Source organism: Zingiber officinale, chromosome 9A (assembly GCF_018446385.1).
Source record: "Zingiber officinale cultivar Zhangliang chromosome 9A, Zo_v1.1, whole genome shotgun sequence".
In the NCBI taxonomy this organism is placed as follows: domain Eukaryota; kingdom Viridiplantae; phylum Streptophyta; class Magnoliopsida; order Zingiberales; family Zingiberaceae; genus Zingiber; species Zingiber officinale.
The window spans coordinates 39,492,607-39,516,410 of record NC_056002.1 but is presented as its reverse complement, the minus strand read 5'-3'; the positions used below and the strand labels follow the sequence as shown (position 1 = coordinate 39,516,410).

The 23,804-nt window shown below is 43.4% G+C and overlaps 2 protein-coding genes across 3 annotated transcripts; one reads left to right on the top strand and one right to left on the bottom strand.

Annotated features, from left to right (window-relative positions):
* Nucleotides 1–11,480: 11,480 nt before the first annotated feature.
* Nucleotides 11,481–12,461, bottom strand: LOC122019157. The gene is made up of 2 exons (XM_042576652.1): nt 11,780–12,461; nt 11,481–11,602 (listed from the first exon to the last, which is right to left on the bottom strand). The coding sequence occupies exons 1-2, from the start codon at nt 12,459–12,461 to the stop codon at nt 11,481–11,483; spliced, it is 804 nt and encodes a 267-aa protein (XP_042432586.1).
* A 3,237-nt stretch (nt 12,462–15,698) lies between these two features.
* Nucleotides 15,699–23,313, top strand: LOC122018903 (CBL-interacting protein kinase 23-like). 2 transcript variants are annotated; one of them, XM_042576365.1, is made up of 14 exons: nt 15,699–16,142; nt 16,439–16,501; nt 16,815–16,886; nt 16,994–17,101; nt 17,184–17,264; nt 17,566–17,619; nt 17,689–17,814; nt 17,918–18,007; nt 18,125–18,244; nt 21,464–21,580; nt 22,257–22,373; nt 22,558–22,614; nt 22,688–22,762; nt 22,870–23,313. In XM_042576365.1, the coding sequence occupies exons 1-14, from the start codon at nt 15,972–15,974 to the stop codon at nt 22,948–22,950; spliced, it is 1,332 nt and encodes a 443-aa protein (XP_042432299.1). In that variant the 5' UTR covers nt 15,699–15,971; the 3' UTR covers nt 22,951–23,313. The 2 variants fall into 2 exon arrangements, with proteins under 2 accessions (XP_042432299.1, XP_042432300.1); XM_042576366.1 differs by lacking the exon at nt 18,125–18,244.
* The last annotated feature ends 491 nt before the right edge of the window (nt 23,314–23,804 follow it).

The window sequence follows — 23,804 nt, the reverse complement described above, 5'->3', positions numbered from 1 at the left end:
AAGGATGAATCTTTGAGAAAACATCCAATAGAACTTCAGTCTATGGCCATGATTGAAGGAAGAAAAATAATTTGACAATGACTTGTTGACACTAATACATTACAGTGACAAGATTGGACTTTATCAGAAATATCTAATATTCTTGTTTGAATATTGTTTTTTTCTGAAATGTTTGAGTTTCTAGCTAACAAAGTTGAATTCCTTAGTAGTTTCTTGCTTTTGTCAAATTAATAATTGAGTTTTTCAACTTCACGTGCCCTTTCATTATTGCAATAATGGAGCTCTTTTTTATTGCATTATTAGTTGTTACCTTCTCCAGATGGATGCATGGAAGTTATTTGCAAATGATTTTAACAATGATCTAACATGCAATCTAGGATTTTTTTTTTAATTATTATGATTATTATTATTATTATTATTATTAGAGAATGCACACCTAAAGCTTTTCTTTTTTTTTTTTCTATCCAACTTCGACTAATTTTGAAAGTAGATGGCTCTCTTTCGTGAATAAATTAAAAATATAGTTTATTTATATTCAAAAGTCAGACCTCTAAAATATTTGTCTTATTTAAAATTAAAATTTTGGTTCTCTTTTCTTATTTATTGCACAACTAAAGACATTTTAATTTCTGTCACAAATTTTTATAGTACATAATAATTGTTATGAATTTTGATAAAAATTATTCACATATATATTGATCCTGTCCGAGAGTCGAGTCGACGGACGCTGGGGACGTGACGCTTTATCTTGTCTTCGGATGACCTCCAAGATGACGTGGACCTTCGACGAACCTGCAGCAAAGCCGAGCCGGGAAGGGGTTCCCGGCGACGGCCCTCTGACGCTCAAGTCAGGCAACGGGGAGAAGAAGCGGAAGCAGAATAACGAGACTGTAGCTACAGTGAAGAATATCACATACCTCCGTCGAAGTCTAGGGGTCCTTATATAGGATCCCGGGGAGGTGAAAGCACGCGCGTCGAGGCGTGTACGCTTCCCCAAGCATACCTCAAAATGGGCGTGTCGAAAAAGTATGTCTGACGCCATACCGCAATCGTCCGAGCATATCTCTGACACGACAGTGGAAACTTCCACTGTACGATCTTCTGTCCGGTCTGACTGCCGATCATGTTGCCTGTCGGCGGCGCATGTCTCGAGAAGGATATCGCCAGCTGTCCATTTTCTCCTCTTTCGTCTCTTGTCCGTTGCTAGGCTGAGCGGGAGAGCCGCTCGGTCGCGTACTCGGACGGGCATGCAGCCTTAGTCGTTCGGTAGCTCGGCCGAGCGGACGTGTCACTCGGCGCATCGACTCTTTTATACGAGAACCCCTGAGCATCGGAAACCCGACCTGCGATCGAGCTGTCTTTGCGCCGGCCTGGGCGCTATCATGGCCGATCGGCGAGGTGACCTCCCCGGTCGGCCAGAACATTGGCCTGCCCCTCTTGACTTTGACTTCCACATGTCGTTGACCACTGTACGGTCGGACCCCCTCTTTCACCACCGGATCACGTGTCTTCCCCTCAAGTCTAGTCGAAGGAGGCTGAAAGTCCGACTGACTGGACTACTAGTTTGGTGGTGTAGCCCCCGCTCGCCTACTGAGGTAAGTGTTTTTCCGTTCGGGCGCTGTGAGGGTTCCAGGCAGCCGCTCGGCGCCCTACCCACTAGGCCTTGAAAAATTTTGCTTGCAGCTGAGTGCCTTATCGACCCGAGGGTGATTAACGCTGACGTCTTCAGGATCTCCTCGGAATTCGTGCAAATCCCTGCCATTAAGGTCGAGCATGCACCCAAGCCCGCGTAATGGCGTTCATTAAATGTCGCCCTCTAACCTGTCGCCACATGGCGCCACCGCAGCCATCATACAGCGAGGGTGTCAGCTCCGATGGGACAGGCGGCGGTTTGTATTTAACGGTCGGATGTCAACTTCGATCTCTGTGACCTGGATTGGACGGCTGAGGTTGACCGAGCCCCATGTTTATAAAGCATCAGCGTCGACTTCTATTCCATCGTTACTGCCTCTGCGTTCTTCGTCGTCTTCCTCAGCCCCCATTGTTCCGGCGATCCTCTATCCTCCTCTAGATTTCCTTTTGTAAGCTCTTTGATCCCCTTCGCGTGTTTTCGTGTTTTCTTCTTTGCTCTCCTTGGCGTCGCCTCTATCGTTGCTCTCTCCGTCAATCTTTTCGACAAACTTTCTGTGTTTTCATTTTCCGACCATGGCCAGTGCTTCCGCCCCCTCTCCCGGCCTTTGGTATCATGCCATGGAGAGTTGGTTCAACTCGGGAGATGCCTTTAATCTGATCAACGCATATGACATCCCTGTTGACCACAAGCTCACCCTGGCCAAGCCATCTGACCGGCCTCATGACTCGCTAGCCGGCACTGTTATCTTCTTCCGCGACCAATTCGTAGCTGACCTTAGGTTTCCCATCCACCCATTTATCATAGAAGTGTGTAACTACTTTCGCATTCCGCTCGGCCAGCTCGTGCCCAACTCCTTCAGGCTGATGTGCGGCGTAGTTGTGCTCTTCCGAGTGCACAACATCCCCCTTAAGCCTCAGATTTTTCATTATTTTTACTATCCCAAGCAGTCCGAGCTGGGCACCCTCTTGTTTCAATCTTGAATCGGCCTATTTTCTTTGATAAAATGCCTACCTCCAACAAGCACTGGAAGGACTATTTTTCCTTTTTGAGTTTTCCCGAGCCGCCCCCTTTCCGAACCCAATGGCAAACTTCGCTGCCGCCTCCCCCTAACCTGAAAAGGTATAGGACCGAGCCCGCTTTTCTCCACATGGCTAACCTGCTGGCCGACCTGAAATTAGACATCCATAAGCTGCTGCCCGAGGGGATGCTGTACCTGTTCGGCTTAAGTCCGATCTGAACGCGGCTTCCGAACGGCCCTGGTGAGAAATATATTTCTCTCCTTTTCTTTGGATCTAAATGATTTCTTTTCTCTTTCTTGTAGCTGCGATCATGATGAAGTCGGTGGCGCTCGGCATGCTGAAGCGCAAGACTGCTGAGATAGAGGCGGCTGCCGCGCAGGAGGCGGAGAGACTCGGCATCGCCCCAGTCGGCTCCCATGAAGGTGAGAGCGAAGAGGTGCAGACGGCGGGCGATGCGTCTGCCGCTCGGACTGCCACTACTGAGGCAGCAGGAGAGATCGCTCCTTCGGGTACTCAACCAGCCACTCGGCCCGAGGAAGCAGAGTCTTCCGGTGACGAACTTCCATTGATTGGACGCAAACGCCGCCGAACGGGCACACCCACCCGCTCGGCCACCTCAGCCGTACATGTGTCTGAGCATATGGACGATCCCCCTCTATTGGCTCCAGCGTTTGTGGAAGCACTATCTTTCGACCGGACCCCATCACAAGGCGATTGACCCTCCGACCCATTCGCGGCTCAGCCCCTCAACTCACTTCCTCCTGCCCAACGGACAAACAGGCAATCTCTTATTCGCTCCCAGCCGATCAGCCAGTCCTATGCCCCTTCAACGTCTGCTCAGTTTGCACCGGGCGAGCGCAGGACGATCAAGGCCATACTCCACCTACCGACGGAGGAATATCTGCAGGCGGTCGATCGGTCGATGAGCCCCGAGCACCAAATAACCATACGGGGACCGCTGGCAAAGGTCTGGGAGGACGCTCGGGCGTGTATTGCCCTGATGCCCCCGGGGCTGCTCGGCAACAACCATCTGCAACAAGCCACCGGAGTAACTCTTATCGTAACCTTCATTTTTTCCTCTCCGTCCGGTACTAACTTTTTCCCTTCTAACCTGGTTGTAGTACTGGGTGGAGAGCATAGCGGTATGCGACCGCCTGACGTCTTTGGAGGAGGAGTTTAAGAAACTCAAAGTTTTTGGTGGGGCTCCCCCTCAGGGCCCCTCTTACGCTGAGCTGAAGGCGGATCTAGACAAGACCAAGAAACTGTTGGAGGCCGAGCAGCACAAATCTTCAGGCCTGCAAAACTATGGTAGACCGGCTCGAGGCCCAAGTGAAGACTTATGACAAAAAGATCGACTTGGCTACCTCCAGGAAGAATAGGGCCGTCACCGACCTAGAGGCGAAGAATGTCAAGGCTCGAGCGCTCGAGCTGAAGGTCAAGGAGTTGACTGATCTACTTACCATCGAGAAGGTTGGTCGCTCGGCGGAGGTGATTGCTCTCCAAGCCGACCTGAAGACCTCTCGAGACGCACTAGAGGCTTCCCGAGCTGCCCTCAAAGAATATCAGGAGGTCGAGCCTAGTCGATTTACTGTCATGCAACAGATCTTCATCCGCTCGGAGAAATTTGTTGAGAAAGTTTGTGCTCGGCTCGTCCATGTGTTCGAGTTAGTCATTACTGCCACGGCTGACTATCTGAAGACAAAGGACCGACTTCCTGAGGATTTCATCATCCCCGTCCGTGACCATGCCGAGCTGCTTACCACGATTCCAGATGAGATTTTTAGTTATCTAGAGTGAAGTCGTGGATGTATTGGCCGTTCGGCCTTATGCCCTGCATGTACTTGCCGTTCGACCTATTTTGGTTAATGAATTTTTGGCCTTTTACTGTTTGCTTCTATCGTTGTGTATATCCGAGCGAGTTATCTGTTCCCCTGATCGCTATTGCATTCGTGGGAGCCTCGTCTTTTGATATCCGAGCCGCTGCTCAACAATCCAGTATAGGCCCACCACTTTTCCGTAGGACCTGTCAGATTGAAACGATGGCAAGGTGGAGTTTTATAGTCGCCGGTCCGACTCTAGAGTTTAACGTTGACACTCGACGGTCTTCGGGCCGGAGGGTTTATAGTCGTCGGTCCGACTCTAGCGTTTAACGTCGTCGCTCGACGGTCTTCGGGTTAGGGGGTTTATAGTCGCCGGTCCGACTCTAGAGTTTAACGTCGCCGCTCGACGGTCTTCGTGCCGGGGGGTTTGTAGTCGCCGGTCCGACTTTAGAGTTTAACGTTGCCGCCCGACGGTCTTCGGGCTGGGGGGTTTATAGTCGCTGGTCTGACTCTAGAGTTTAACGTCGCCGCTCGACGGTCTTCGGACCGAGGGGTTTATAGTCGCCGGTCCGACTATAGAGTTTAACGTCGCCGCTCGACGGTCTTCGGGCCGGGAGGTTTATAGTCGCCAGTCCGACTCTAGAGTTTAACGTCGCCGCTCGACGGTCTTCTAGCCGAGGGGTTTATAGTCGCCGGTCCGACTATAGAGTTTAACGTCGCCGCTCGACGGTTTGATGGAGCTTGGCCGTTCAGCACATACGTTGTTTTTTGATTTCATTCCTGCATTCAAAGGGAGCCGAAGAACGGAAAGTACATATAATCAATTACATTGGCGCACCTTTCACCCAGCTCGGTACGGTTGTAGATGGTTAGCGCTCCATGGTCGTTCTAGCTGTCGTCCGTCTTCATCTTCAAGGTAATATGCGCCCGATTGGAGCTTCTTGATGATCCTGAAGGGCCCGGCCCAGGGAGCCTCCAGCTTGCTTACATCGTCGACCGGTCTCACCTTCTTCCATACTAGGTCGCCGTCCTGGAACGCTCTGGGAACTACTCGTCTGTTGTAATTCTGCTTCATTCTTTGCCGGTACGCCAATAACCGGACGGTTGCTTTGGCTCGCGCGTCGTCTATCAAGTCCAGCTCTAGCTACCTCCGCTCGACGTTATCCCCGTCGTACTGTTGCATCCGATCGGATTCTATTCCGACCTCCACAGGAATGACAACCTCCCCTTCGTACACCAAGTGGAAAGGAGTGTCCCCCATCCCCTCCTTAGGGGTCGTGCGGATCGCTCATAATACGCTTGGGAGCTCGTCCACCCAGCTGCCTCCGACATGGTCGAGCCGAACTTGAAGAATCTGAAGGATCTCCCGATTAGCGACTTCGGTTTGTCCGTTGCTTTGCGGGTAGGCCACGGAGGTGAAGTGTTGTTGAATGCCGTACTCCTCACACCATTCTCGGAGATGCTGGCGGACAAACTACCGCCCATTGTCGGACACGAGCCGATGGGGGATGCCGAACCGACATATTATGTGCTGCCAGATGAATTTCTTGACCATCTGCTCGGTTATTTTTGCCAGTGGCTCGGCCTCGACCCATTTGGAGAAATAGCCCACCGCCATGAGTAAAAACCTCCGCTGCCCGGTCGGCAGAGGGAATGGTCCCACAATGTCCATGCCCCACAGGTCGAACGGGCAGGATACTGTAGACGCCTTCATTTCCTCCGTTGGCTGATAGGAGAAATTGTGATATTTTTGACAGGAAAGGCAGGTGGCGATGGTCGGAGCGGTATCTTCCTAGATGGTCGACCAAAAATACCCGGCTAGCAGAATCTTCCTTGCCAACGAGCAACCGCTCGGATGCCCTCCGCAGGATCCTTGATACATTTCCTATAAAATGCACTCTGTATCTTCCGAGCTGACACATTTTACCAGCGGTCTGGAAAAAGCCGTTTTGTAAAGCTGATCCCCGATGAGGGTGAACCGACCAGCTCTCTTCCTCAGCAACTGAGCTTCTTCCCGATCGGACGACGTAGCTCCGGATCGCAAAAATTCCACTATGGTCGTCCTCCAGTCGCTTGGAAACGTGAGACCCTCTATCCTGTCAATGTGAGCCACTAAAGATACCTGCTCGATCGGTTGTTGGATGACGATCGGTGAGATCGAACTTGCAAGCTTAGCCAATTCATCCGCCGCTTAGTTATCCGCTCGGGCATGTTTCTGCAGACTGACTTGTTCGAAGCCGGCCTTGAGCTTTTCAAAGGCCTCCGCATACAACTTCAGCCTTGCGTTGTTTATTTCGAAGGCTCCCGAGAGCTGTTGAGCGGCCAACTGTGAGTCTGAGTAAATTAGAACTTTACCAGCTCCTATGTGCCGAGCGACTTGCAGACTAGCTATGAGGGTCTCATACTCCATCTCATTGTTAGTTGCGTGGTAATCCAACCGAATGGACAGATGCATACGATCTTCTTGTGGTGAAATTAACAAAATGCTGATGCCGCTCCCTTGCCGTGTGGACGACCCGTCCACATACACCTTCCAAGTGGCTTCGGGCTCAGGATTTTGTACCTCGGTGACGAAGTCCGCCAATGATTGTGCTTTAATGGCTGTCTGGGGCTGGTATTAGGAATGGCAATGGGTCGGGTTCAAACCCGGCCCCGTGTTAAACCCACCCCGTTTGGGCCGGGTCTAAACCCGGTCAAATGGGTTACGGGGCGGGTTAGGACCCGGTCAACGGGTCTAGGGACGGGTCCGGGGCGGGTCCTGGAATTGATCAATCCCGCCCCGAACCCGCCCCGTATATTAATACTTATTATTTATAATATAATTTTTTAGTACATAGAATTATTTACACGGAGAAATTGCGCATACAAATATTGATGGTGAGTGGTGAAGATTCGAGCTTCAAAAAATTTAATCATTACATTTAAAAATAATGAATTATTTATAAATACTTTCCTATTTCCCATCCTTCCACAATCGGATTCAGCCTATAAATTGATACTTTCCTATTTCCCATCCTATAAATTATATGTGTTGTCAACCCATATAACGGGGATCAGTTTCCTTTTCATATTATGTAAAATATATAATAACTATAATACCTTAAATGTCCTAATTTTTTATTTGTTCCAACCTTTCCCATTCAGCCATTCCCACATGCCACAGCCGCCTCACCTCTTTGTCTTGGAGTCTCTTGGTCGTTCCCTACTCCTCTCACCCACAAATATACATCTTTGAGTCTTTGACAAGGAAATGAGGGAATCGACATGCTAAAGTCGAGTGTTTGCAATTGGTAGGGGAAGATCTTGTGATGAAACTGGAGTTGGAACTTTGAGGGGCAATTTTAGGGATTTGTTTTGGAAACTATTGGGGTAAACCGCAGAAGTAAGTACTTCACTTTCTTGTTTATGGTGTTTTAATATATTATTTTTCAAGAACAAGGGACAAAATTAATTAAAGGGTTGAGTTTTTTAAACGTTTCTCGTGTACTTACTTTTTTCATTCTGTAATCATCTGTTTAGGGAGTTTTTTTATAATTCTTTGTTTATTTGTTTTTTTTCATTCTGTAATCATCTGTTTAGGGAGTTTTTTTTATAATTCTTTGTTTATTTGTTTTTTTTCATTCTTTAATCATCTGTTTAGGAAGTTTTTTTTTATAATTCTTTATTTATTTATTTGTAGATGGAATCTGAAGAAGCATCTATAAATCTTCAAGAAAATAATAATGTATTGGAAATCACTTCTGAGAATGATGGTGGTGGTAATGATTTGAGAGTTGATGGTATTTCTAAATGTAGTGGCAAGAGGAAGTACACTTCAGAGGCTTGGAACCACTTTGAGAGAGTGATGGTCGAAAATATTCAATTCGCAGTGTGTAACTATTGCAAAGCCCGTCTCAAAGCTCCAGCAAGCCATGGAACTACACATTTGTTAAAACATTATGAGAAGACTTGTAAAAAACGCCTCAGAAAAATGGATATCCGACAAAGTCTCATGGCAAGTAAGAAAACTTGTGGAAGTCAGGACTTGACTACCCATATTTTCAGCCAAGAGGATTCAAGATATAAGCTTGCTGTGATGGTCATTTTGCATGATTATGCACTTGGTATTGTTGATCATGAGGGGTTTCGAGATTTTATTACTAGCCTCCAACCTTGTTTTAAGATGATATCAAGAAATACCTTGAAAAGTGATATTTTAAAGATTTACAATGAAGAGAAGTCTAAGTGCTACAAATTGTTGGGCAAGATTAAGTGTCGAATTGCAATCACAACTGACATGTGGACATCAAACAATACTAAAAAAGGTTTCATGGCAGTTACTGGGCACTTTATTGATGATTCATGGACACTACAAAGTGTTATCTTGAGGTATGTTCAATTTTATTTCTAGGTAATTGTATTTAAGAATTTATATATGAAACAAGAAAATAATTTATGATATTTAATTTTTTTCCAGGTTTATATATATTCCGGCGCCACATACAGCTGAGATTCTAGCTGATAAGCTTGTTGAGTGCTTTTTGGATTGGAATATTGATCGCAAAGTGTCAACAATCACAGTTGATAATTGCACGACCAATGATGCCATGCTTCGTCTTCTTTTAGAGAAGCTCCCAAGGAAAGATTTGACACTAAATGGAAAGGTACTTCATATGCGTTGTTGTGCTCATATCTTGAACTTGATTGTCAAAGATGGATTGGAAATTATAAGTGATGGAATTGAGAAAATACGGGATAGTATCATATTTTGGACTGCTTCACCTTCAAGAGTAGAAAAGTTTGAAGATACTGTGCGTCAATTGCAAATTGATTGTACTAAAAAATTATCTCTCGATTGCAAAACTCGATGGAATTCTACTTTTTTGATGTTAGAAACTGCAATAATTTATCGAGATGTGTTTCCACGACTTAAATGTCGAGAGAAACAGTATAAGAATGTTCCAACCGATGAAGATTGGGAGCATGCAATTGAAATTTGCGATAAGTTGAAAATATTTTATGAGGTGACTGAGATGTTCTCTGGTACACTTTACCCCACGTCTAATTTTTATTTTCCAAATATATGTGATATCAAATTACAATTAGATGAGTGGATGAATAGTCCAAAGATCATGATCCAATGTATGACAGAAAAGATGTTAGGAAAGTATGAAAAATATTGGGATTCTTGCCATATTATGATGGGGGTTGCTGCTGTTCTAGATCCTAGGTACAAAATGAAATTGGTTGAATTTTACTTTTCACAGATCTATGGTGAAAGATCACAATTTAAGGTAGATGAGATTCGTCAAAATTGTTATGATTTATTATTGGATTACCAATCAAGGACTGAAACTAGGGAAAATAGCTTGAGTGCAAGAAGTTCAGTGGCTGTGGGAAATATATCATCATCTTGTGCTTCTGGTCGTGTGAGTGCCACTTTACATAAGTATGACCAATTTGTGGCTAGTTCAGATCCTATTACTTTGGTTTCCAAAACTTCGGAGTTGGATACATATTTAGGAGAAAGTGTTTTGCCAAGAGCTGAAAATTTTGACATCCTAAGTTGGTGGAAGACAAATGGAGTTAAATATCCTAACTTACTAAAAATGGCAAGAGATATTTTAGCCATCCCTGTTTCAACAGTTGCATCTGAGTCTGCTTTTAGTGATAGTGGAAGATTGGTCAGTCCTCATCGTAGTAGGCTTCATCCAGATACTTTGGAGGCATTGATGTGTGCTCGTCGTTGGTTGTGGAATGATATGAAAAGTACTATTTTTATTATATTTTATAATATTATGTATAACAAAATTTATACCGTTTTTTTATTTATTCTTGTAGGTACTTCAACTGCCAGTGATTTATCAAATTGTCCAACCATGCTTGACGAGGAAGAAGAAGATGACCATGAGGAGCATATTGCTGACCACTCAGACATTGCCCAATAGATTTTTTTTTATTTTTGGTTGCAAACTTGAGTATTGTAATGAATATTTTTGTTTGTTTGTTTTGGTTTCTAATTGTTCTTCCTTTAAATATGTATTATTATTTTTTTTTGTGATGTATGGTGGGTTGGCGGGTCCAACGGGTTAGACCCGTTGGGTTTTGCGGGTGGGTCGGGGCGGGGCGGGTCTAAAAAATAGGCGGGGCGGGTCCGGGTCCGGGTCTAAATTTTGATTGGCGGGGCGGGTCTTGGGATTGGTCAAACCCGCCCCAGACCCGCCCCATTGCCATCCCTAGCTGGTATTGTATGTTGAACTCACTGAGCTCTGTTGTCCATTTGATCAATCGTCCAGACGCCTCAGGATTAAGAAGTACTCTTCCCAGAGGGCTGTTCGTCATGACGATGATTGTGTGTGCTAGAAAGTAAGGCCGAAGTCTCCGGGCGACAAGGACCAACGCGAAGGCAAGCTTCTCGAGGTCAGTGTAGCGGGATTCAGCATCCTTTAAAATGTGACTCAGAAAGTACACTGGCTGTTCTTCACCATCCGACCGTACTAACGCCGAGCTAACAACATGTTTGGTCGAGGATAAGTAGATGTGGAGCGGCTCGCCGATAGTCGGCTTAGCTAATACAGGTAAAGAGTTTAAATAAACCTTCAACTCTTCGAACGTCTGGTTGCATTCTTCATCCCAATGGAACTTGGTGGCTCGGCGCAGAATTTTGAAGAAAGGCAAGCTCCGATCGACCGTTTTGGAGATGAACCGCGACAAGGTCGTTATCCGACCGGTAAGGCGTTGCACTTCCCTTAAGTTTTTGGGAGGCGGCATGTCCTGTAGCGCTTTCACATTGTCAGGATTTGCCTCTATGCCCCGTTCGATAACGATGTACCCCAGGAAGCGATCGCTTTTTGCTCCGAACAGCCACTTCTGGGGATTTAGCTTGACTCCGTATGTCCTCAGCGTCTAGAAGGTTTCCTCTATATCTACACAATGGTTGGCCGCTCGACTCGATTTAATAAGTATGTCATCAATATATATCTCCAGGTTTCGCCCGATTTACTGCCGGAACACCTTATTCATGAGCCGCTAATATGCGGCACCGACGTTCTTTAGTCCGAACGACATCACATTGTAGCAGTAGGTGCCATCCGCCGTGATGAAGCTCACTTTCTCTTGATCTCCTCGGGCGAGCGAGTCTTGGTGGTATCCTTAATAGGCATCCAGCATGCATATCAGTTCGTACCTAGCGGTGGAATCCACCATTTGGTCGATTCGGGGCAGAGGATAAAAGTCCTTTGGGAACGTCTTGTTCATATCCCGGAAGTCGATGCAGACCCTCCACTTGTTGCCTGGTTTGGAGACTAACACCACATTCGCTAGCCAACTCGGGAATTGCACCTCCCGTATATGGCCGACTTCTAGGAGCTTCTCAACTTCCGCTCGGATGATGACGTTCTGTTCGGCACTAAAGTCCCTTTTCCTCTGCTTCACGGGTCGTGCGTCTGGCCGGACGTGGAGCTCATGCTGCGTGATGCTAGGCGAGATGCCCGGTAGCTCATGTGCCGACCATGCAAAGACGTCGTGATTGAGCCGCAAGCACTTGATCAGCTCTTCCTTTCGGCCTGCTTCCAGGTCGGATGCAACGAATGTGGTGGCCTCCGGTCGGCTCGTCTGGATCTGCATTTCCTCTTTTTCCTCATAAACTAAAATCAGAGGCTTTTCATTTATGGTGTTTACCTCCAGGCGCAGCGCTTTCCGATCGGATCTCGATTCTGCTCGGATCATTTCCAAATAGCATCGCCGAGCGGCCAGCTGATCTCCTCGGACTTCTCCCACCTCGTCTTCCACGGGAAACTTGACCTTTTGACAAAAGGTGGAGATGACCGCTCGGAACTCATTGAGAGTCGGTCGCCCCAATATCACATTGTAGGCGGAGGAAGCGTCGACCACAATGAAGTTTGTGGTCCACGTCCTCCGCAGCGACTCCTCTCCTAGCGAGATGGCCAACCGGATTTGCCCCACCGGTAAAACTTCATTGCCAGTAAATCCGTACAACGGGGTTGTCATGGGCAGTAGCTCGGCTCGGTCAATTTGCAGTTGATCGAAGGCCTTCTTAAAAATAATGTTGACCGAGCTACCTGTATCAATGAATATGCGATGAATGATGTAATTTGCTATTACCGCTCGGATGATAAGTGCGTCTTCATGTGGTACTTCAACTCCTTCAAGGTCTCTGGGCCCGAAGCTGATCTCAGGGCCCTATGCCCGCTCCTGACTGCAGCATACTGTATGGATTCTTAGCTGCCGAGCGTGTGACTTTCTGGCCCGGTTTGAGTCGCCGCCCGTTGGTCCACCAGCAATGATGTTGATCTCGGCCCGAGCAGTGTTGTTCCTATTTTCTTCCTCCCGAGCGGACGGTCCTATTTGTTCTTGTGAGACTCGGGGATTGACCCTCAATTGATGGTGATATTGCCGCTCGGGGGACTCCCTGGCCACCCGTCGTCCGGTACTCTGGTGTTGATGGCATCGATCGGGCGAAGGTGATCGACATCGATAGCTTCTCGGCGCCGGGTGAGCAATCGGACCGAGACTCCGACAATCACGGGTGTTGTGGGTTGCTGATTGGTGAAGCGAACAAAACATGGGAGTTCATACCTTTCCTTTTTGCTTGGGCCGATCGGCTGCCACATGTTGGACATCGTGCGGCCTTGTTTCCTGATGAGGGCGTGTTCCCTCAGCGCGGGGTCCTCTTGGTGGCTGATGGCTGACCGACGACCTCCGCTCGGCCTGTGCTGAAGGCTCGGATGGGGCTTCTTTTCTCCTGGCCGCCTGAGCTTCTTCCACATTGATATATTCGTTTGCCTTCTTCAGTATATGGTCGTAGTCGCGGGGCAACTTTCGGATGAGCGAGCGGAAGAAATCTCCGTCGACTAAGCCCTGAGTGAAGACGTGCATCATTGTCTTGGATGAGACTGTGGGGATATCCATGGCCGCTTGGTTGAAATGCTGGATGTAAGCTCGGAGGCTCTCTCTCGACCCTTGCTTCATGGAAAATAAGCTAACGCTAGTCTTCTGATAGCGTCGACTGTTGGCGAAGTGGTGGAGGAATACCGTTCGGAAGTCTTTGAAGCTCCGAATTGACTCTTCTGGCAGTCTTCGGAACCAACGTTGGGCCGAGTCGGACAAGGTGGTGAGGAAGACCCTACATTTGACTTTGTCGGTGTATTGATGGAGAGTAGCGGCATTGTCGAACTTACTGAGATGGTCGTCCGGGCCGGTTGTGCCACTGTACTCCCCGATCGCCAGTGGGCGTAGTGCCTCGGGAGCGGGTCCTGCAAGATTACTTCGAAAAATTGGCGATTAATCCGCTCGGGAGATGACCCGGTTTGAGGTGCCTTTCCCTTTTTAACATCCCGGGCGGGGGCTTCATCAGATGACTCTTGGTTGGTTTGAGCTAGCTCAGACGGAGTCTGGAACAAGGCTCGATGGAATGGAATAGGGGCGGGCAGCGTGTCTCCTGGTGTGCCGGTCTGACCTTTATTCTGTGCCCAAGTGGAGTACTGCTCCGGTCGATCTTCTTGAGCCGCTCGGCCGCCCGATGCCGAGGTCGCCTGCTGCGCCATCCGCTTGGCTAATGCCTTTTGCTGTTGCTGCTCCACTATCTTTGCTGCTCTCGCCTCGATAAGAGCGTCGAGCTCCTCTTGAGAGAGCGTCACGACGTGCATTCGTCCAGCTCCTTCCATCTTCTTTGCTCGAATTCAGGTGCGTTCCCACAGACGACGCCAATTTGATCCTGTCTGAGAGTCGAGTCGATAGACGCTGGGGACGTGACGCTTTATCCTATCTTCTGATGACCTCCAAGATGACAAGGACCTTCGGTGAACTTGCAGCAAAGCCGAGCCGGGAAGGGGTTCCCCGTGACGGCCCTCCGATGCTCAAGTCAGGCAAGGGGGAGAAGAAGCGAAAGCAGAATAACGAGACTGTAGCTACAGTGAAAAATATCGCATACCTCCGTCGAAGTCTAGGGGTCCTTATATAGGTCCCCGGGGAGGTGAATGCACGTGCGTCGAGGCATGCACGCTTCCCAAGCATACCTCAAAATGGACGTGTCGGAAAAGTACGTCTGATGTCATACCACAATCGTTCGAGCATATCTCCGACACGACAGACGACAGTGGAAACTTCCACCGTACGATCTTTTGTCCGGTCCGGCTGCCGATCATGCTGTCTGTCGGCGGCGCATGTCTCGAGAAGGATATCGCCAGCTGCCCATTTTGTCCTCTTCCGTCTCTTGTCCGTTGCTAGGCCGAGCGGGAGAGCCGCTCGGTCGCGTACTTGGACGGGCATGCATCCTTAGTCATTCGGTAGCTCGACCGAGCGGACGTGTCGCTCGGCGCATCGACTCTTTTATACGAGAACCCCTGAGCATCGGAAACCCGACCTGCGATCGAGCTGTCTTCGCGCCGGCCTGGGCGCTATCACGGTCGATCGGCGAGGTGACCTCCCCGGTCGGTCAGAACATTGGCCTACCCCTCTTAACTTTGACTTCCACATATCGTTGACCACTATACGACCAGACCCCCCCTCTTTCACCACCGGATCATATATAATTCTAATATTTACCAGCGTGAATTTGACCCTTTTTTTTAACCCATGTTTAGGTAATTTTAAATACCTATAGTTTACTAGCTTTTTATAATTAAAATTTATCAGTCGAGTAAATTTTTGAAAGGATATTTTTAAAAGTTAATAAATGTTAGGTGCATTTTGAGAATGACGCAAGATAGTTCACGAGAAAAAAAAAAGTAGGGTAAAAATTAAAATGACCCTCTTATTTTTATTATTGTTAACAGATGTCTGATTTTGGAAAAAATTAAACAAGACAATCTATCATACTTTTTATTCTAAAATTCAGACTATTGTAGCACTACAAGTGAGCTGTAGTAACTGACCACGTGTAGTGTAGCGGTTCCAGTTATAATTATTATAACATATTAAAATAAATAAATAAATTTATTTTTAATAAATGTGATCAAAATTATTACTGTATTATATAATTGTTGTAACTTTTGGCACGTACGTATATTTGATTAAGTTGGAATGATTTTAATAAATTTAAGTAATTTTGATAAGTTAATATTAAATATTTTAATACAATAATATTTAAAAATAATTTTATATTATTAGAGATAACTTTTTAAAAGTGTCCTTTTTTTGACAAATTTCCCAACATCAGCGTTCCCTGTTTTTGACTTCTCCTATGGGCCACTTTCCATCTCTTTTCCCATTAAAAATCCCGTTTTTCTCGTCTCTTCCCATATCCAAACCCCGCACCGCATCGCTCCTCTTCCACTCCTTCCCCTCCCGTAGCATGTCCGCCGGAGAGCAATCTCCCCGCAGCTCGGCCAGACTTATTCGCGCGGCTGCGATGAACGTTGTCAAAGGGAAGTCGCAGGCGTGGCAGCCCTGTAACAAGAAGAGATCTTGACTTCCGGGGAGGCGGCGGATTTGGGAATTTCCTGTTGCCGTCTGCCGTTTTTTTGGTGGGGGTTGAGTGGGAAGAGAAGGGGAGGAAGAATGGCTTCGGTGGGGAGGATGACGAGGGTTGGGAAGTACGAGCTAGGCCGGACGCTCGGCGTGGGGACCTTCGCCAAGGTGAAGTTTGCCAAGAGCGTGGAGACAGGGGAGGGCGTCGCCATCAAGATTCTCGACAAAGAAAAGATCTTGCGGCATAAGATGGTCGGTCAGGTCAGGAAAAATGCGATATTGCTGCTTACTCTTTCCTGATGATTTGCATGGACGTAAATTCTCTATATTCAACTTGTAATCTTGGTTCTGTCTCTTTGACGAAACTTTTTTCTTGTATTTTTCATGCTTTATAAGTGGAGTGGCCATTCACTGAGCAGTTAGTAATGATACTTATCATCATATGATATTCTTACTGTTTTGGCTCTCCGAACTGATGTATTTGCTTTGGATACCATATCGGAAAGTTCCTGATACCCTTGTAGATAAGCTAAACCATCTGTTATTTTTATATGCAGATAAAACGTGAGATCTCAACAATGAAACTGATCAGACATCCGAATGTCATACGGATGTATGAGGTGAAGCAAAGCATTTGGCTACAATTTTCACTTATGGCATTTATTTGGGAATCACCTCTTCGTTTAGTTTCTCTCCGATGACAAATCTAGTAGGAAAATATAGTTTGTTCAAATATCTACCTAGAATTTTAATCTGTTTATATTTGCTGATGCAAAACTTCCTCAAATGGACCAGTCTTTCAAATTTTCTATCTACTTTTTTCCATTTCAGCTTATATATATATAGTCTATAATCTGAAATGTTCTACCTTCCATGCTGCTCTTATATAATTAAGAGAGAGCTAGTGCTGACTGCTCAAATCTTGTGTTGTAGGTGATGGCTAGCAAGACAAAGATATACATAGTCATGGAATTTGTGACTGGGGGCGAACTCTTTGACAAGATTGTAAGAAAGAGTTATTCTAGCATGCAATTGTATTCTTAGGGAGAAAGCAGTGAAGGATATCCTTATCACTTGTTTTCTTTTGCTAATTTGTAATTTTCTTGTTCTAGGCTCGTAATGGAAAATTAAAGGAGGATGAAGCTAGAAAATACTTTCAACAACTAATTAATGCTGTAGATTATTGCCATAGTAAAGGAGTTTTTCATCGGGATCTTAAGGTTGAGTATCAATAGTGTGCTTAATAAATAAATAATATAATTTATTTAATTATGGTGTCTTACTTAGAACTGATAATAACAGCCTGAGAATCTCTTGTTGGATGCCAATGGTACTCTTAAGATCACAGATTTTGGACTCAGTGCATTACCTCAGCAAGTTCATGTAAGTTCGTTACTTAATATCAATGTAGTTTGTATACGTTGTGTTTTACTATGAACTATTACAATGTTGACAGTTTGAGAGATGTCTTATTGTTGGTTATATTGTTCCCTATTTACAGACTATGCATACATATTAGATAACCATTTGTTTTTCTTTGGAGAAAGGTAATTATGCCTTTCTATTTGTTCAAACACACTTCTTGCAAGTAAATTGTTGAAGTGTGAGAAGGGATGATGTGGAGCAAATAATTGGAAAATTAATGAAACAATGTCTATTGAACTCAGTTACTTTGCCATTGTAGGAGGATGGAAAACTTTACACTACATGTGGTACTCCAAATTATGTTGCACCTGAGGTATTTTTAGTGGATTCATTGCATCAGTATCATGGATCAATTTTCTATGATTTTATCTATTCTCCATAGGTTGTCAAGCACAAAGGTTATGATGGAGCCAAGGCAGATTTATGGTCGTGTGGCGTAATCCTTTACATCCTCATGGCAGGATTTTTGCCTTTCGAAGATTCCAACCTAATGTCATTATACAAAAAGGTAAGATACTGTAAAACTATCTTAATTTTCAACATTCTAGCTAAATAATGGTTCTGGTATTCTTTGGACAAACTTACCAGTCTCTATTATGGAGTTCTCACAGATCTTCAAAGCTGACTTCTCCTGTCCGCCCTGGTTTTCGACAAGTGCCAAGAAATTGATTCAGAGGATTTTAGATCCAGACCCTTTAACTGTGAGTTTTTTTTTTGTGCCTAAAAGCTTGACCAGCTCGAGAAAATTGTTTGATTAATCTGAAACGTTGGTATTGAAAATATTGGGTGTTCCTGATATGGGACAAATTTTTTTGCAGCGCATAACAATTCAACAAGTTATTGAGAATGATTGGTTTAAGAAGGATTATCAGCCACCCCACTTTGAAACAGCTGATATTAATCTTGACGATGTAGATGACATCTTCAATGAGTCAAGGGTATTTTTTTGTCATTTTGATAATCATATAGGCCCCAAGCTTATGATAGTTTTTGGATAATTACTATGGTCAATTTTACAGGATGAAAAAGTATCTATTAATTATATTGATATGATAAATGATGTGCATGGTTAGAGCTATCTAGTGTGCAACAGATGATTTTCCTACAATTATAGGTTTGGTTCAAGGGGTAGTTTTAAGTCTCATGCTTTTAGGTGAGTACTAGATGAAGTCATCAATGATTTGAAGATAGACCTCCTTGATATACATTATTTTCATTTGATATCATGCTAAGTGATTAGTTTATGAAGATTGATGACACGGCAAGGAAGGAAAAATGATACGACAATCAAAGAGGAGGAAAGTCAAATGTTTTGACTTATGTAGTAGTGGAGTCTCCGAGGGTGATTAAAGAATAGATTTTTCATTTTGAAGGTGTTTGATGGTTACCAAGAGTCATACTTAACAGAATGTTTGAAAGACTTAAAGTCGTATTAAATGCCTACTTGAAGAGTTGTCCCAGGAGGTTTTATAAATAAGAGTTCAAATGAAGGTGCAAGGTTCTAGAGCAATATACAAGTTATTTCTTAGAGTGAAGTTCTTCTCGGTATCTCTCTATCTCTTTCGAGTGGTAAGTTTTCTCTACTTTCAATTTGAGAGTGGTGATTCTTAGCCTATATCTCTTAGGATCTTGAGAGTATTTAGTCCCCTATTATGCTTTTTTAGATCCCGAGTTCATGGTTTGCCTCAACATCTTATGGTATCAAAGCTCAATTATGGTTGATCATTGTGCACAAAAATGCCTAATCAATAGTGGCACATGAGCATGGTCTTTGTGAAGTGGAAATTGCTGAATTGTGAAGACAAATTCAACAACTTGAGCTACGACTTTGATGAGATGACATGATGAACCTCCTCAAATAATGAAAATGAGATCTAGAGGTTGAAGAGGTTATTAATGGTTTTCATAATAATCGTTTTGAACCATCTTGTGAGTCGGCTCATCTTCATGGTATAGGCAGACTCGGGATGCCAATTATGATTTTAGCATTAAGGTTTTATTCTAAAATTGAAAGTATGCTGTATCTTGATGAATTTATTGATTGACTAAACACTTTGGAGCAAGTGTTTGACTATAGGAACATTCATGAGAATTGGATGGTGAGGAACATAGCCATCAATCTCAAGAAATATGCTTCCATTTGGTGGGATAATCTTACAAAGGCATAGAGAATGAAGGAAAACAGTGGATCAAAACATGGGACAAGATGGACTTAAAGAAGTTTTTGCCAGCAGCCTATAAGCAAGATGCATATCTTAAGTTCCTCAATTTAGACAACAAGCCAAATCTGTGGAAGAATATACAGCTGGATTTGAGCATCTTATGTTTTGAAGTGATATGTGGAAGAACTTGAGAAGCAAATCATTACTCATTTTCTAGGTGGCTTACATTTAGAACTATCAAATGTTGTGCAGCTACAGCCTTATTGGACTTCTATTGTTGTCGTCAAATTGACCTTCAACCGCATTCAATTCAAGGGAGTTCTTTCAACCAGGTTGGTGTTATTCCCACAGAACCTTATGTATCCTCACAATTGACGTGTTTAAAGAAACCACAAAGCAACGAGGAGGTATTGCCATTAGAAACTAGCTCTGGTCAATGTTTTAAGTGCCATGATCATTGATGTTTTACAGTGGATTGTTCAAATCAATATACCATTGCCCTTATTGATGAAGAAACTAAGTATGGAGAAGAACATGTTATCCAAACAAAAACAAAGGAGGATATCATCTATGTAGGTCAAGGTCAGCTCCTTGTTTCAAAACTTGAGCGTCCAATGTATGGAGGATGATCCCTATTGGTCGCGTTGTATTATTTTCCATAGTGTACCTCTCATGGAAAGGTTTGTGGCATCATCATCGACAATGAAAGCTTTGACGATGTTGTTTCAACCAGAATGGTGAAGAATCATCCAAGGCCTTAAAAACTCATTTGGCTGGATAAGAATAGAGAAAGCAAGGTAAGGTTGCCTTGTTCAATTTCTCTATTGGTGACAAACACAAGATGTGGTCTATGGTGATATGTTCTCCATGGATGCTTGCCATCTACTTCTTGGAAGACCTTAACAATTTAACAGGAGAACTCTCCACGATGGCTATCTTCCACACTAATTCTTTCACAAAAGATAGTGTTAACATTGAATTAGTACCTTTTAAGCTTGTAGGGATGTCTGAATTATCAAAAGGAGGGGCAAAATTTGCTCTTCAGAATCAAGTTTTAAAGGGTAGTAAAAAAATTCTACCTTTGCTCTTCTTCTTTTATACAACAATGAGTCAGCTGCTAACCGTCCCCATTAAGTACAACCACTCTCAAAGAAATTTGTAGATCTTGTCTCTGTCGAGATAGCTCCTAGTTACTCCCGTGAGGGATATTTAGCATTGCATTGACTTCTTTCCCTGCTCTTCTATTCTCATCAAAGTTGTATATTGGATGAGTGTAGAAGAACATAGCTGCAAAGACAGGTGGAGAATATATCAGTAAGGGCCTATTCTGAGAGCCCTTGCGTCATCCCAACCTTGCTTATTTATTGGAAAAGATGGTTCTTGATGCTTGTGCATCGGTAGTTGGGGTGTGAACAAAATTACTATTGGCTATCATTTCCCAATTCCTTATGATCTCTTAGATCAACTCCGTCTGCTGTGATCTTTTTCAAAAGTTGACTTCAAAGTGAATACCACCAAATTCGGCAAAAACAAGGGGATGAATGAAAGACAACATCCAAGACGCATGCTTGACTTTATGAACGGATGGTGATGTTGTAAGAGCCAAGCATGTTGATTATCATTCACGGATGAGATGATGAGAAAGATATCATTAATAGGAAAAGTGTGGGTGAAACAGGGAGGAGTTTTATCTTTTTTGTGACCCTTAGGCTAAAAGGGAAGTTTTCCATGTACAATTTATTGTATAATCAAAGAATTAGGGTGTTGGGAAAAGAAATCAATCCGTAAAAATGAGAATGCTAAGATATACATGTATAATCTAGAACTAAAAAATTAAGTAAAACACTATTCAGGAGCAATAAGTGGAATATAGTTGCGTAAAAAGTGACAATTTTCATAACATTATTGATGATACGGTCTTTTACATAAGTTCAACTTGAAACTTAGATCCATAGATCTGGTTTCAAATAATTTTATAATTACTTATTTGTGCAGGAGCTATCGGATATGGTTGTTGAGAGACATGAAGAAAAGCCAGTCGCAATGAATGCCTTTGAGCTCATCTCTAAGTCTCAGGGTTTTAACCTTGGCACACTTTTCGACAAGCAAATGGTGAGTAATTCCAGAATTATTGTTCGTCCAATGTGTTATATAAAAGATGAGAATTTGTTCCTGATTAGGAAGACATTATTGCTCCTGATTAGGAAGACATTATTGTTGCTTACCCTTTGTTCCATGGTCAGAGCATCTTGTATTTTGTAGAAATTGGGGGTAATGTAATCCTTATGCAACGGCCAACCTATGCAACTTTCTAGCATCAAAATATGTTTAAGGCGTGAATGATTATAATAAAGGATTTCCAACATATTCTTGAAAATTAGCACTTCTCCAATTCCAAAAAAAAAAAACGGATTGGATTCTAGGATTATTTATGCATGCTACTTCATGTTTTATATATATCATACTCTATTCTCGTAAGATGATAATGCACTTTGTAGTTTGTAACATTTCTCCAAAACTAGTCTTGTAAACCAACAGATGCTAGATCTCATCTTAGTTAACTGATGCATTTCTTTGCCATAAAGTTGCCCCTTTCATAGTTGTACATAGTAAATACTATTTCTTTATTCCAAGAATGGCATTTGCTTTGCGCAAATCATGTAAAATTTGGCGACAGGTTCTCAGCTCCCTCTTTCCTGTACCTCTGTTTTACAGTATCAATTTGTTATACTTATGATTATCATATAACTGATAGTATTATTACGGATGCAAACCTTCATTGTGACAGGGCCATGTCGAGCGTGAAATAAGATTTACGTCAAAGCTCCCTGCAGATGAGATACTTTCGAAAATTGAATCAGCAGCAAAACCTCTGGGATTTAGTGTCAAGAAACATAATTACAAGGTTTGCTCCTCCTTTCCGTCTACCTCTTGGTTTCATTTTTTTCGGACCTTTGTGTTTGGAAAAACAACTTTACTTGGTTCTTCCATTGGCTCATTATTCCCTTGCTCTTGATGTCGCGGCAGCGATAGTGTTTGTTGTTGTTTCTTACAAAGGTTGTTACCAACATATTTCTCTTGCATCTCAGATAAAGCTTGAAGGAGAAAAACCTGGGAGGAAAGGGCATTTAGCTATCGCGACCGAAGTAAGGCAGTTGAAAGCTAATGTATCTTCTTTGAGATTATGTATCTAGAAACTAAAATGTGTGCATCTCCAAGGTTTTTGAAGTAGCACCCTCATTGCATATGGTGGAGCTTCGCAAGTCGAAGGGAGACACATTCGAGTTTCACAAGGTGAAGTGCAAGATGCCCATGAATTGCTAGTTTACACATTTCGATTAGATCAAAGACCTTTGCTTCATTCTAACACTTTCGTTCTTCTGTTCTTAACATAATTCCAGTTTTATGAAACCATCACAACGGGCCTGAAGGATATCATCTCGAAGACGCATGTGGAAACTAGTGGATCTGTTAGGACTTAAAACCCACAAGTTGAGATGATATGTTTATTATACATAGTGCAATATCGACGAGTCATTGTTCTGATTACCTTGTAGAAACCGGGAAAGGGAGACGAAGATGTTCTCGGCCGTGCCACTCTTTTGCGAACCTGATCATGATGTGCATTTGGGATACATAAACCAAACTTGAGATCAATAGCAGAATAGCTTGTTTTGATGTGTAGTAGTTATTGTTCATCTCGACTGTTAAAGTGGAAGTATGTTTCTTCTTAAGAGTCTAGTCCATGTCCAAAAGCAAAAGGTTCGACTAATATTAAACATGTCACTCGAAATATTTGTAATGATAATATTATTATAAAAAATTTATCATTATTGCATTATTTAGTAATGATATTGTAAAATAAATTATCAATTAAATAAAAAAAGTTATAATTAGTGTCATATTGGTGATAGATTTTTTAATGCTATTATTGGTAATTTAGAAAACATTGAACTAATTTATCAATGTCTCAACTTATTAACTTAGGAAATGAGTTAGTCACAAATATCATGATAAATGCATGGGTAAAAATTAAAAAGGAGCCTTTGTTTTTTTTTATTAGTAAAAAACAATATTAAAAGAGCATTTCATCTTTTGTTTTTTTTATCTAAATAGTACCTTTTCTTTTGAAACTATTCTAGCAATTTTCATCAAATGTTTACCTATTATCATAATTTTAGTTAAAATTATTATATTAACGGATAAATTTTTTAATAAATGGTTGATCTAAGAATACTGGAACCATCGATTGTAAATGCTTTTTAATTTATTCCCATGGTCGATGAAAAAATTTCATGAGCAAAATAACCCCAAAATTAATAGTCATCTTAGCTCA

Bases quoted from the DNA above. Each gene is read 5' to 3' on its own strand.
- LOC122018903 (XM_042576365.1), top strand. From the start codon at position 15,972: ATGGCTTCGGTGGGGAGGATGACGAGGGTTGGGAAGTACGAGCTAGGC. The intron at 16,143-16,438 runs GTCAGGAAAAAT...TTTTATATGCAG, and splicing joins GGCATAAGATGGTCGGTCAG to ATAAAACGTGAGATCTCAAC. The intron at 17,102-17,183 runs GTTGAGTATCAA...TGATAATAACAG, and splicing joins TTTTTCATCGGGATCTTAAG to CCTGAGAATCTCTTGTTGGA.
- LOC122019157 (XM_042576652.1), bottom strand. From the start codon at position 12,461: ATGACAACCCCGTTGTACGGATTTACTGGCAATGAAGTTTTACCGGTG. The intron at 11,603-11,779 runs GTTGGCTAGCGA...ATGCCTATTAAG, and splicing joins ACGGGAGGTGCAATTCCCGA to GATACCACCAAGACTCGCTC.